The sequence below is a fragment of the Haemorhous mexicanus genome, chromosome 3 (genome assembly GCF_027477595.1).
Source record: "Haemorhous mexicanus isolate bHaeMex1 chromosome 3, bHaeMex1.pri, whole genome shotgun sequence".
Taxonomy (NCBI): Eukaryota; Metazoa; Chordata; class Aves; order Passeriformes; family Fringillidae; genus Haemorhous; species Haemorhous mexicanus.
In genome coordinates, this window is record NC_082343.1 from 52,844,820 (window position 1) to 52,860,088 (window position 15,269).

At 41.3% G+C, this 15,269-nt stretch overlaps 1 protein-coding gene across 7 annotated transcripts in view; it reads right to left on the reverse strand.

Moving 5' to 3' along the window:
- The window catches only part of NHSL1 (NHS like 1), a 175,721-nt gene that overhangs the window by 32,016 nt on the left and 128,436 nt on the right, over window positions 1-15,269 (reverse strand). For all 7 annotated transcript variants that reach the window (XM_059841821.1, XM_059841820.1, XM_059841819.1 and 4 more), the window contains exon 3: window positions 1,035-1,162. In XM_059841821.1, coding sequence (XP_059697804.1) covers window positions 1,035-1,162 — 128 coding nt within the window. The remainder of the gene's footprint in view (window positions 1-1,034; window positions 1,163-15,269) is intronic.

The following is a 15,269-nucleotide window of genomic DNA, read 5'->3' on the forward strand; positions in this document are numbered from 1 at the left end:
TACACAGATAAAATGCAATCACCACCTGGACAAGAGACTCTACAGACTCCACAATACCTCTTATTATGTGACTAAAACCCATGGAGGATAAAACTCAAAACACTGAACCTATTAAAGTGCATTCTCAGGGTCTGCACATTTTGCTGATAAAAGTTATTTGGTCCATACTACCAGAGGGACATATGGTTTAGTAACTATTCAAAGAAATTAAGCTGTGTTACAATCAAGGATATCCTCCCACTCTCGAAGCAAGAGCTGTTTTTGGCAAAGTATTCTAGAATATCTATCTTGAAAATGCTAGGAGCTCTGGCATTTCAGTTTTAGGCAGGCACACACCCTAGCAGTAACATCCTAAACCACTACACCAGAGTCAGCTTTTCCTTCAGAACCCACTGGCACAACAGACAAAGGCAGGAGAGCAGAACCTTTCTTCTTCAGAACAATAACACACCTTACTAGTTCTGTAACTGAAACCTATATAAATTGATGTACAAAGCAAATGGCTTCATAACTTTCTTAAAACTTGCGATCAACTGTTCCTTCTCTTTATTTATTTCTAGATTCTAAGAGCTGACATGTGGGGATATAAGCCCAAAAATCACGAAGTAAACTGAAAGAAAGGCAACAAACACAACTTAGTGGACAATCTTCATTTTCTGGATGCCTTTACCAAACAGTTGTGATGCATTAGGAGAAAGCCCCAACCTAACCACCTCTATTAGCAATTCAAAGCGTGTACCTATCCAAGTTACAATTCAAGTATGCTGATGGCTGCTGAATAGCTCTTCCTGCAACTTAGCAGCTACCCTTGCTGGGGTCTTCCCTCCAGAACATTACCAGCTGTATCCCTGCATGGGTAGAATTGGGAGTTTTAAGACACCATGAAAGTCAGACAAACTACTGTCACTGCAATTCAAAGAAATAAACATCTTTGTGATCCTCTAAAAATCCTGCCTTATTTGAACAGTGTTATGGCAGGCAATTACACTGCACCACTCAAGTATTTTTTCCAGCGCTTTTCCCCCCACCATTACCTTTTGTTCAATTTCTTCATAATCATCCTGGTAACTTCCACAGATTGCACTGGAGGACGAGGAGAAGGTGGGGCCCTGAGAGTAATACTGCGAGCTCCGGTAGCCATCCCGCCGCAGCTTGTCACACTCTGCCAAAAGGAAGAGAAACAGGAGCTTAAATCATGGCACAGCCATTACTGCTTATGCTTGGTGTTCAATGGCGTTTAAGTACTAAATGTTCTTCTGAAAAGGTTTACCAGGCATTAACATTGTCTGCCCCAAGTGACAGAACCCAAGAGTGCCTTCCTCATATTTGTATCTATATTTCCTCCTCCCTCACATGTGTGACATACGTAAGCCCACACATAGCGTATTAACCCAGGCAATGGCAAGTGCTTCGGAAAGAAGGGGGAAATAGATTTCTTTATTTATTTAAGTGAGGCCTGGCTCGGTGTCTTGACAGATGGCAGCATCTCGCAGGATGGGAGATGGATGCATGCGAGTAACTCCAGGGGTCTCATTTGCCAGGCCGGTAGACATCTATTATATGCCTTACACTTGAAATGATGATGATGTTGCTCACTACTCAAGCACCATCTGCTAAATAACTTTGGCACTGACCACTTGTCTTGTCTTCCTGTCTGTGGAAGAGACCATTCACTGTGATTTTGGTGAGAGGAATGCAAAATACAGGGATCTCAAAATCTTGTGTTGCTGCACAGCACACGTAGTTTAATATAACAGAGTTTCTAAAGTTCAGAAAGCATTCAGAGCAGACATGCATCCCCTCTCACAATAACCAAAATTCCAGTCAGCATAGCATCCCCCTCATCAAGTTTTCCACAATCATCTTCCTGTCTCCTAATTGATATTCAGTGTGATTGTGCTAAAGAATAACAGACGCCAGAGCATAAGGAAAAATTAAATGTTCAAGATACAGCAACCAAACTCATCAGACCAGTTAGCTTTACCCTTTTAAAGACAGATATCTGAATCTGTTGAAAGATGATGAAAGCAAGAGAAAAATTAAGTATTTGGTGTATTTCCATTTAAGGAACTGAAATTTCTGCACAATATGCAGGCATTATCACAACACAAAGCACTTCTATCATCACTTGCTGAAGAAGGCCTTTCTATGATTATTTCATCTGTCTGCCTATCTTGATCTTCTGAACACTCCTTAAAATAGAAAAGATGCAGTGCTTATACCAAGGGCAAGGTTTTGGAGAGGCTTTTGCCTGGCAAATGAGTAGGTGGAGTTACAATGTGCAACTCCAGCATACATGTCCTCTCTTATGTCCAGATGGCTCTGAGACCAAGGTCTGGAGGACTCATGCTGACAGGTTAACTGACCCACAGCAACCACAGATCTGTGAGGATTTAATCAATAAGGACTCCCCTGTATCTGCACATGGACACTGAGGAGGCAAGCTTACACTCTGACAACCAACCATTTCCATTGCTATCTGACATATGCCCTTGCCTATGTACTCCTGATGTGTCCAAAAGGGCAGCATGGCAGGAACCTTTCCTTCTCTCTCCATTCAAGGACCAACAGCGGCAGTGTGGGTTTTGAGATCCAAATCAATGGCTGTATCTCAGGATCAGAGGGCTGGTAACCCTGTTTACCCGTTCCACATGTGTGAGCATGCTGACATTGAGCACATCTGGCAAACTGTTGCCGTACTTCAGGAGGGGGATGAAAAATGACTGTCAGCAACCACAGCAAAGCAAATTCCTCCACCGCTGTTCCAAATTTGGTACTGGATCCAGCCACATCCAGCACATAACACTCCCAGATGTGAGCCCCCTGATGGGTTGTTTGTTGGTTTCAGCTACAAATGAACAGGCTAAGCAGACTGCAGCAGAGCAAGACAGCCCAAAGACTTGTATCAACTTGTAGCATGGGTTAGCACGCTAAGCTGTCAACTTAGACACTGCAACTTTTACCTTCAGAGGAATCATTAATCACTGCCAACAAACATGAATACAACCTAAGGGGTGCATAAGAACGCAGTTATTTTTCTTCTCATTTTTGGACTGAGGCTTAGGGTCTTTGCTGGCCACTCCTGTGACTCTCCAACATCACACATTGTGGGACGCCCCCCCAAAAAAAACCTGTGGTGCTTTGACCTGGGCTAGATACCAGATGCCCACCAAAGCTGCTCTATCACTCTCTTCCTCTGAAGAGAGCTGGGCAGGAAAGAGAAAATATAATAAAAGACTGATGAGCTGAGAAAAGGACAAGGAGAGATCACTCACCAGTTAAAACCACAGGCAAAACAGTCTTGATTTAGGAGACTTAGCTGAATTTATTACCAATCAAAGTAAGAGCATGATAATGAGAAGTAAAGCAAATCTGAAAAAAATGTTCCACCCACTCCTCCCCTCATTCTGAAAAAAATGCTCCACCCACTCCTCCCCTTAACTTTATCCCCAATTCTATACCTCCTCTCCACTCAGCAGTGCAAGGAGATGGGGAATGGGGGTTATGGTCAGTTGATCATGTTGTTCCTGCTGCTACTTCCTCCTCAGGGAGGTCATTCCCCTGCTCCTTCCATGGGAGACAGTCCTCTAAAAACTCTCCAATATGAGCCATTCCCAAGGGCTACAATTCTTCACAAACTGCTCCAGCAGTGGTTCTCCCATGGGTGCAGTCTTTCAGAAACAGTCTGCTTCAGTGTGGGTTCCCCAGAGGGTCAGAAGTCCTGCCAGCAAAATCTGCTCTTGCTTGGGCTTCTCTATCCATGCATTCCCAGGGCCTGTCCAGAGTCTGCTTCAGTGTGGGCTTCCCATGGAGTCATAGCTGTCACAGGACTCTTCTGGAGGCGACAGGCTTTTCTGGAGCATGATAGATGAATGCTCTAATATTAATTGTTTGACCTTATTTATTTTCCTAACCAAGAAGGTGAAGATGACAAACACTACACCTCATGAAGCCCAGAAAAGCTCCAAAAATGTAAGGAAATCAATGATGAAGGTCTCAAGTCCACTAGAAGTTCAAGTGGACTGCCAATAACAACCCGTCAGCTTATCAAACTCACAAACTCCTACTGGCCACAACACAAAATCCATGTAACTTCAGAAGTTATTGCAACAACATTGCTGATGAAGCCAAAATTGCCAAAAACTGCTAGGTGCAACCAAGAAAAAGATGGTTTGTCCCTAAGAACAGCTTTTCTGTTTTATGTACTGTAACTGTACATATTGCAGCACAGCAGGAAACACACTGTGGATGGCACCCAAGGCCAACAAACCTCACCAGAGGCTTTAGGCAGACATGTTTTACTTCATGTTACACCAGCCTACAAGCACAACACAAAGTCACACATTGCACCTGACTGAAGGTACTGTTGCTGCCAAACCAAGGGTGCCAACTGCTGTCTAAAAACTGTTCTAGCTAGAGGCTCCTCCCCTCCATCTCCTTACTCTTATTAGAGGTGCGCATGGTGCTCTGTAAACAATGGGGATCATATTTTTCAGATATAAGGGGTTTTCTTTTTGTTAAAAAAAACCAAAAAAACAACCAATGAAGAAGCTAGAGATACTTACTCTAGGAAATACTCCATGTACTTGCTCTTGGAAAGACTCCCTTCCCAGAGGAGCAATACATTGTGCTAGTCTGAGAGCCCCAAACAGAGAAGAGCACTATACCCTAAGTGAAAAAGTCCTTACGGTTCTGCATGTTATTTCAGAGATGTCTGTACTAAAGCTGACAAGGTAACAGAAGGATCCATCCAGTTCCAGTTATTAAAAATCTTCATTTTAAAGAATGACAATACCTTAGCACCAGCTGAATTGGGGACATACACTCTTGGCTGCCATTTCCCACATTATACAACATTCAAAACCATGTGCAGCATTTCCATATTTCCACCAAAGAACTGCCAGGTGGAACCCCAGGACACTGAATCAGGCAGGACACAAACACCCACTCCTGAGGATGCGCTCGCCGGCCCAAATCTGCAGCACATGCTGCAGGCAAGCTCCAAGTCATAATTTTCACATGAATCTGATCTGAAATTGCAACAGTATGATTATGCCCCAGATGAACCAATTTTGCTGACAAAAACATTAATTCCAGGAAAATCAGGAAAGTGTTAGTGCCTTGGGAATTGAATTGGTGGCTGCACCGGGTACTGCCACAACTCAAAAGCCTGAAGCTATCTCCCTCCCCTTCATCTCCTGACTGACTGCTTCTGGAGCTAAGTGCACAAGGACATTGCTTGTCGCCTTCTGCTGCCCTGTAAGTGCTTTTCTGGCTAGGTGAAACCATAGATTAGTTCTTGTTTTCTTTCTATACTAGTGAAAAATTAAATTTCAGAACCTCCTCTGTATTAGAAGCATTGCTTAAAAATGACTGTCAGTAGATTATACAGTAATTTCTTTCCACTTACGTGGTACAAGTAAAACCCTTTCTAAAAAATTAAGTCTTTCCTGAAATTTTTCCTTGTGTTTTGCTGCTCACAGGGTGCTTTTCGTTAAGCGTCAAGAAAGTGCGTGGGAAATGCAGTCGAAGCCCTTTTAAGGGCCCCTTCATAATTTCCACAGTTATTAGAACAGGCTTCAGGAGACACAACCAAAGCAAATGTGTTAAAGCTGTCAGTGCCCAATACAATCATGCCCAAGTCTCTGCTACATACCCAGACACTCATATATTTGGTCAGGATTGCAGTATTGCAGCCTTTGCTAAATCTTGGCATCAGACAGAAGCATGCTGGGGACATGTCCTGTGCATCACTCATCTCTGCTCTCTTCCTTCCTGCTAAATAAGCTGAGGAACAGGCAGGTACCTGCAGCAGCAAACTGAGAGCAAAGGCTCAACCAGCCATATGCAATTCTGCGCCAGAGTTTTGAGCCACAGCACTGAATTCAGCACTGTTGTGAATAACTCAACCTCTCCATATAAAAGCTTATGGCCTTTGTAACAGACTGTCAGGCCAAGTGTATGAAAATACCTCTGAGACCTCTCGGCCCAGATCTCTCTACTACATACAAGGAAATTTTATGTGCCCCTGAGTCGGTAACACACACAAGTCTCAAACACAGAGGCAATTTCCTGCTTTTCCAACAACTGAAATCATATGCTTGCATGATAATTTGAGGCACAAATCGCGGGAGTGAACAGAAGGCATAGCACTGATACCTCAGTAATTCGTCTGACATGGTATTACCATGGTAAAGCAGGATTAACGTTTACCTTGTCAGACCTACACGCTGCACCGTGCCATGACAGATGGAAGGCTGGGTTTGCTGGGAGGGGACCGGATGTACTGGCTCTTTTCTTCTCCTTTAATCAACTCTGGTAAGGTTTTGTACCTGCTGAGCTTCCTACCCATAAAACTTGTTGTCATACCTTGAAGTTTTTATGAAGGAAATTGCATTACCCTGTCAGAAGCACAACTGGTCAGAGCGACGCGGATTCAGTTATTTTCAGAAATTGTGCTTTGTATTTTTCTTATTGTAAATGAACTGTGCAAAAGTGTTATTTATAACAAGCCTCTTCCTAAAACAATTATTTTGCCTGTCAGTGTTAGTGCCCCATATATACCTGTCTGCAGGGAGAAAAGCCTCTGGGTGCTGGCTTCCATGGCTAGAGCCCATCTAAGCCTGAGACCTCTCCCTAAGGCAAAGCCCCAGCGAGGACACAGAGCCACAGCTTTATGCCACCATCCTGGACCAGTCCTTCACGAATCAGGCCTGAAAGTACACCCATCACTCATTAAATTAGCCCTAATGAGATTACTCTGATTACTCCTGTAAGCAAACACTTCTCACATGACTGTTGCAGGATCAGGCCTTAAGCTCTGTAGCTGTCTGCATCCACATGTACATACTCAGGCACACTCTCACAAGCATATACTGAAGAGGCTAATATTAAAAAATTAAAATCCACATTTCTAAATATTTATTAGTAACCAGCAAAGGTACTAGTTTAAAGAATCAAAGTACCATGATATTGACTAGTATAAACTTAAAAACTTGGCATCAAAGTTATTCAGACATCTTAATAGCTCCCATTAGTTTGGAATAATTACCCATCCCCACTGCATGGGTCAAGCAATGAAAAGACAATGAAAATCATGTCCTGGAAACATCTAAATTTGCCCTGTATGCAAGAACAGGACCTGGAACTTAAGACTAACTGCTAAAATCCAAAGAGATTAAAATAAATTGTAAGTCAGACCAGGAGCAGGTGCGCTGCCTGCCTGGCATAGCTGCTGAAACAAAAACCTCCCAGGTACAGGCACAGAAAGGGGAGAGACCAGCACACACATCAATTACTTTTATATCACCTCTTGCTGTCTCCTTGTCAGCAAGAAGGGACATGTGACAAGTTGACAGCTTCATCTGCATGCTTGAAAAACTATCTCAGCTGAAGTCTGGGCGACTTCTTGGCAGAGCTTTTCATGTGGTAACTTGTATTTTTCTACTTTTTTTTTATTTTTCTTACTATGGAAAGGCTATTAACTGCTCAAGTCAGCTAAACTGTCAACTAGAGAAATAAATCTGCTGACTAGTATATTAAAACATAATTATCCATCACTGCACATACTGGAAAACCACTCTACTCCCCAGGATCAGAAACCTTTTTTTTTCAGTTTTCAAACACTGTAGTTAACTTCTTCTGTAAATATCCCCAAACCATGTTCCTGCCTAAGTCACAACTACAAACGCTGTCTTACAAGTAGCTTTTCAAAATTTCACCAAAAACCAGACAGACTGTAGTACAGTATACAATTGTCTTGTAAACTCAAACTGTTTAAAATTACCTCTTACTTTACAGGCAACACTGCACTTTAATAATCAAAGTATCAACACTTTTGGTTTTAAAAGAAATTACTTTCACCACTGGTAAGTAACTGCATATAATTTTAATTTACTTGCTAGAGACTTTGAATTTGTTTTTCCAGTTGAGTTGAGACAACTAAGATCTTGTGGGGGCTTGTGACAGACAGACGTGGGTGTCAAAGACCTGGATTTCTGAGCCGGCATTGCTGCATCTGAGCAAATCACGCTGGGTTAGATCCAGTCAAGGACTTACTTCCTGCAGTCAGACAGGGCATGATCTGAATTTCACGTATGTGCCTCCTAAATTCAGAGTCCAAACAGGTATGTACACACTGCCTGCAGCATATGAATACACAGAAAGGCACCTCAGGATAAATCGAACTAAGGAAGAACTTGAGATGCCATAACTCTCATCATCACCATGCCAGTAATGGCTGGTGCTGGGTCCAATGCTGCAAACCCTTCTCATGAGGGGCAAGAGAACCTAACAGGGTTCTATGGATGATGTGCTTTTGCAATAGAAGTATTTTTCATTTAGATACAAATTTCAGTTCTTTACAGATGAGGTGGGCACAGACTGAATCTCCAGCTTCCTAATGGTGTTCTCAGAACAGTAAGCAAAAGCTGTCCCCTGTAAAAGCCAGAGTTGTGCTTTGTTTGGGACTCTCATATGGTCATATGGTTAAGTACCAACACACTCTCTGAGCACTGAACCAGGACCTCTTCAAAGGGCATGGCTGCCTCTCTGCTTGCTCACAGCACTGTCGTAAGACATGGATAAAACCAAGGTAACACTCGACCATGCAGTTAACTGGGGAATTTCAGGGAGGTAACTTTTCAAGATAAAGAGCTTGTTGAGAATTATTATGCCTGGGACTATAATTAAAACAGACACCCTAGTTCAAAGGTTTCTTTGGTTAGTAAATCTAACTGAAATTACCACCTTTCACTCTGTGCCTCTTTATGGTTCCCTCATTTGTAAACTGGGGTTAAGAATGCAGAGTTCTCTGTGTGTAGATGAGACAGGCTATATAAAAGCTCAGCTGTACAAAGGCAATCTTGTTTCTCACAAATATCTCAAGTTAAACATGACTTCAAAAAAAGCAGCTCAGTTTAACTCCAATACAGCACCTATTTTTGTCCCTGGATCTAAATATGCAGCAGACAGCTTGCCTCTACCACTTTACATTCCTCCCAAAAATTCACTCAGCTTGGATCACGTCCCATTTTCTTTAAATGTATAAATCCCCATATCATCTGCAGAACTTGACTATCACAGAGACTGCTTCTATATCAAAGCTTTAAAATATGTTGTAAAGCCACAGCAATGATGCACTTGTGCAACCACTGAACTGTAACCAATGCTGACTGCAAAGCAAGTTCATGAACTTCAGCTGTGATATATTCAGTGCACCATTTTGTTCAGACTCCCAGTTAAACGGGTCAGGGATTTCAACAGATGGAGTACTGTTGCCACCCAGCTGAAAAAACTCCTGCTCAACAGCTCAATCTAGGTGCTCTGGCTAGTACCAGCCTTTGCCAATCCAGCCAATTCCCTTATTATTCCCATCCCTTGCCCCAGAATGCAGTTTTATACTGATATTTCTATATCTTTTATCAGTAGATACAGAAAAGCCCAAGACAAATCCAGAGACAGTGAACACCAGTATAAACATATTTCTTCCACAAGCACCATTTAAAGTGGCAAGTGGCAAAACAAACAAAAAGACCACCAGCAAAACTTAGTTGTTTGCTTCAAAGCTGCCTTACTTGATGAGTAAGAACTTGAAAGGTCCTTGAGACTTTTAAAAAGACTATTTTGCGTATTCTCTCTCATGAGTAAGTAGCCATGCCCAGCCACACAGGTAGCTTTTAAGGACAGATGCTGTCTAGAGATACCCAGAAACCAAGACGCCTTGGGCTCCAATGGGTTGAAGGTAACCCAAACACAGGGCTGCTGGACTGTGACAGAGAAGTATGTTGCATGGTGACTTCAAAGAAGTCTTACTGAAAGTGAATAAATGTATTTATGTTAGGTCTATTTCCCCCCCCCCACAAATGTTGGGAAGCATGTCCTGCCATGGAACTGGAGGCCAGTTGGGCTGCGAAGATTTATTTTCACGGATCTAAATCAGATGCAAGTGTTTAAGAAGGATCCAAATTAAAAGGACTCTTAAATACCAAAATACTGTTACACAGAGTCAGGTAAATGCAAACACATTGATCTTTCCCTTCTTTCTTGGAGGTTTTAAAAAACAAATACATTTAATACCAACCTTTAATTCCCCAGGTGATCTGCAAGATTTTGCGATAGAGAAAATCTTTCTAATGGCACCAAAATGCAACAGCGATGACAAATTATATTTGTTAACAAGCTGTCACTAGGGAGTGCTCAAAATAATTATCACTGTTTGTCTCAAGTTAATTTAAATTTCTGCAAGTGCCTTACACGACTGCATTTAGTGGTGACAAGATGTCTTAAGTATAACATTGTATTTGCTTCCTTTTCTATCTTTGATGCTTGCATTAAAATAACACTCCCTGCTTTTTCTCCAGCGTTTTTTATGGATATTTGCTGCTCCTTAGAGAACTGAACACAGCTAATGTAAAAATACGAAGGGATTTTTCATTGTTTTTTCTCCAAGGACACTTTAATTGTAAAGCTATCTCAAATGCTACCAACAAGCACATAACATCCTAAATCTAAGAGAGTAAGGAGGAAGAAAAGCAACAAGGAAACCAGCTGAAAGTTCAATATTCCTTGTGATGGAAGTTGCTTTACCTAGTACTTAAATAACTGCTACAGAGAGTTAACAGCTTCAATTCATTCTTTTTATTAAAGGCATGGATCTGAAATGGGTTCAATAATACGTCAGGTATAGCTGCCTAAAAAAACACATTCATCTAGTTTAGGGGAAAACCCTGTATTATTTTGAAACAAATGTTATCTTCTTTAAGCCCTTTCACTGGAATTGCTTTCACTGCTCATGTGTATCATGCAATCAATCTACATATAACCACTCTTTATGTTTTTACAGTCAGCACTGCACTATATAAACTAAACCTAAAAATAGGCCACCTAGATGCTTCCAAGTAGCTCAATTTTGCAGCACAAGACCAGCTTTCACACACATGCAGCGCAGCCTCTTGGTCAAATTCTGTTTTGTTTCATTTGAGTATTTCCTTTTTGAAATTCCTTATTAGAAAGGGCAGTTGCAGTATGGAACTTGGCCAAAACCATCAACAGATGTACAGTGAATTAATTCAGTAACAGTTAAAAAAGCAGGATACATGAGCAGAAGCTCTGATAGTAACTTGACAATTGAAACCAAAATAATGAAAATAGGTTGATTTCTATTTTCTAATTTTATAGCTCCACGGCCTTTCAGGAACATATGGTCTACTCCTAGCCTTTAATGGCCTTTTACTTCATTAATGTTTCCAGTTGGTAGGGAGTTTACATCTTGACATTTCTCTGAACCTGAACCAGAGCTATTATCAATATGAAGTGGTTTCTCCCTATTTTGCAGCTCTTTAATGAAACATAAGATTATTTTAAGTCCATAATCTTCTCAGGAGGATTATCGACTAGTAGGTCTGACCCTAATATTGCTCATCTGAACAGTGATCTGCCAGATGCACTGAGAAAACAAAGGCTAAATACTTACCTGTCTGGAGGGTCTTGAAGAAAGACATAATAGAGGCTTTATGACTAACTACTTAAATCCTGTTTTATTTGACAATGCTAACCAGATGTCTTCTGGAAAACAAATCAAGTGTTTCAATCACTGCTGCTTAAATACATTCCTTGAATTTGGCCAACAAAGCTAAACAGAAGCTAAAGTCAGCCAAATCCAGCTCTTCAGAAGATGAGATAATAAATGAATCATCGAGGCATTGGAACAACGAGCCCTATATTATGTACATAGCCTGAATCAACACAATTACCCTGGGGGGAGGGCACTAAGTACAGGCAGTTGTGCAGGAAGTTTCAGCAGTTACAGACTGAAAAGGGGTATGAAAGTCAGAGTGTGGACTGTTCCTAATACTTACAGCAACACCTTCCTCAGTACATATCCAACACCTTGTTATCTGCTGGAAAGGACAACCAGTCTGGGCAGTGACCAGCAAGTGTGTGACAAGACAGTGCCCTCATCTGTAACTTCAACAGTGCAGAGAGTGTCCACAACACTCTTCAGGAGCTGGATATCTCCTAACAGCCTGGTATCATTTCAGTCTAGTGGTGTCTGACCTTTAACATTACTACAGTTATTCCATACCTGCCCTTTATGCCTGTCGTCTCCCAGCTCATGAAAAAATGACAACACACAACAGTGGAGACTGCACTCCCCCACTTTTTTTTCTTTTTAATCAAAAGTGCTCTACATTGCTAATTGCAGGAACTGGAAGACAAGTGCCTCTTGGAAATTCCACTACACAGGCCCTGCTCTGGTTCCCATCACTGCAACTGACATATATCCACATTTGAGGGAGAATTTAGAATAGTTCAAAAATAACAGAAACTAAGAGTCCAGTTATATGGTAAGAGTTCTTTTTTCTCTTCCTTCTCTTCATCATAGCTTGCAAGATTATCGAGGCCAATGCATTCCAGATTAAACTTTAGTCTTCCCTTTTAGAACATCGGACCTCCACCTGTAACACACTGTTGATGTCACAAACCTGCTGAGAAGGTAAACAGGCACACTTCAAATATACCCCAAGCAGTTAAGGAAAGCAACCTTTAGAACAATGCTGCGTCTCCTCCCCATCTTCATGCCTCATTGCTTGTCAATTTTAGAGTCTAACACACTTCACAAAATGAGGATTAGTCTCAATTTACTTTTATTGCCAAATATTTGTGTCACTGCTATGTACTGCAGCTGTTCTAGCTGTGCTCCCAGCTGAAGACCACTGTACTTCAGAGACTTCCTCAGATACTGGTTCTTTAAGCAGGAGCATGCAAGGAGCCAGATCTATCAATGCACTGTGCCAGGGACAGGGGCTGTTTTGCAGTGCTACCCTACCCACTGAACCTTTCAGCCTTATGGACCAAGAACACCACAGAAAAAAACACTGCAGCATGTGGCACAGGGCCCTTCAGCACAGACAACAGTCTCCTTAAGATGACAGTCTGAACAACATCAAACTCACAGCTCTGCTACTGCCCAGACCAGACTCTCAGTGCTAGCTCAGAAACTCAGCAGACATTAGCAACGTGAGACTAGCCAAGTCTAGTCATCCCCTCAGCCTTGGAGCAGACCACACAGCAAGGGAACAGGATTGATTTGAGGATCCTGGCCCCATGCAGAGCCTCAGCTCTTCCTTCCCATCTGTCATCTTCATCTCCTGTTTTCATTACTTCCTAGGACACAACAGTGACACAAAGCACAGGGTCACATTAAGACTCCTCAGTGGTTAATACTGTTTTGTTTCTGTATTTTGGGAGACAACTTTCATGAAGTGCCATGAAAACTTTAGGAAGAGGCCATATAGGACAGGGTTTGAGGAAAGGCCAGCCAGAGCAGCTTGGGCCTGAGGGTAAGAAAACACGCATCTTGCATGGCATGTGTCACTCCATTTGCTTCAGCAGGCAATCCAAGGTCCTGGTTCCCTCCCCAAAGAAAAAGAGGGTCTGCTTTATCCAATGCAAACAAAACACTACAAAGAAATCCTGTATCTATCACCACAACCCAAGAATTGCATCATTTTCTAAACATTTAAATCAAATTGCAATGGTACCATGACTGTGAAGTGCAGCTGAAGTTACTCTTCCTCCCTAGCCATCATATTAAGCCACTGAGACCTTTCATTTAAAATGAAGTAGCACAGCCTGGGTTTAATATATCAAGCCATTGGTTTTAGTCAATAACAACTGTAAATTTCAATATAGGTTACATATAGGTTATATGTCTCAAGAATAGACAGACTAGCCTCACAGACTTTCCAGGTTTCAGGTGCTTCCTTTTCTAATTCAGGTTACTGGACAATGCTGCATTTTAAAACTTCAGAGGGCAGCAGAGTACCTGCATGCCTAAAATAGCTTTACCACAGTTATGAACACATTTGAATGAAAGATCTCACCACTATACTTGAAAGTAGCTTCATAAAGGAAAAGCACAGTATTTCCCCTTAATTTCAAAAGGATAAAAGCAGATCTTTTCCTCCTACAAACACAGCACTGCTTCCTGAAAAAGTATGCAGAGATCAGCATACTTAATTTTCTCAAGACATATTAAATATTATTTTAATAATTCATAACTTTTTATCCTTAAACCAATTTAGGTAGCAATATTAGCTTCTGCTTCTTAAGTGGCACTTAAAAGTTTATTCTAAATAGCAGACAGCTTCTTATTTATTTCACTAGATTTTTTTATTAGATCCACACTGTAAAGAATTTGCTGTTAAAATCATACCAGAACAAACAGTTTGCTTCCACTGCCTTAAAAGCTAGCCAGGATTCCATCTGGTTACTATTAGACGAGTGAGACTACCTTGATAGAAATATTTGCTTGAATTATTTTGAAAGATTTTATACATTTGATACTTTGACAGGTGATTTAAATGTACTCTACATGTGAATTACTATTTGTTACCTAAGTTTTATACTTCCTTTTCCATTTACAGGGGAGCCATGTGTGTACAAACAAATAGTCTTCAATCAGACTTTTATAGCTATCTACCAACAACATCAGCTCTCATAATTTGAAAAGAACAGGACTGGAAAGCTTTCAAATCTGTCTTTTGATGGTCTGAACAATAGCTGCTAACTTAGTCCTCATGACTTCGTTATCAGGTTCAAGGGGACCACCAGAGGTTCCTTCTTCCTTCCCAACCTCCTCTAAACATAGGATAAAATATACACAAATGACTTTTGAGTAGTGCTTGTCAGACCAATTCTTAAAAATTTTAAATTATTTCATTACCCCAAAAATTTATGGGTGGGGGGGTATTTAAATACCTTTGCCCTCATATTTCTCCACTGCTGTACATGCCTACTGCTTCATTTCTGACTTAGCATAAAGCAAAAACTATATTTGCTTTAGTTCTACTTCCTTCCAGTTTCCCTTTGCTGTTAGCATTTTTTGGAGTCAAAAGTGATTCATCCCACTTCCTGCACAGAATACATTGCATTTTGTCCCCCAGAGTCATTCTTTCCCCACCACCCATACAGCATGTCAGGTCACATACAGCTGTCCTACTGCTCCAGGTTTACCTCAGCCAAAGAATCTGAAACACCAAAAGGATGGCAAACTGCAAGCTTTGTCACGAGGCCAAGACACGCAGAACTGAAGTCCCCATGCTAGCCCAATGGTGCTTCTCGTGAGACTACTTCAAGCTCTTCTGCCTTATGGTCACATAATTCCTTTCTATCTATTAAAGAAGCTTTAGAAAACTTTATTTTTTCTAAAGAAACAGGTGGAAAAGCAGTTCAGCAGTTGTCAAAATTATGTCACAATTCTGACA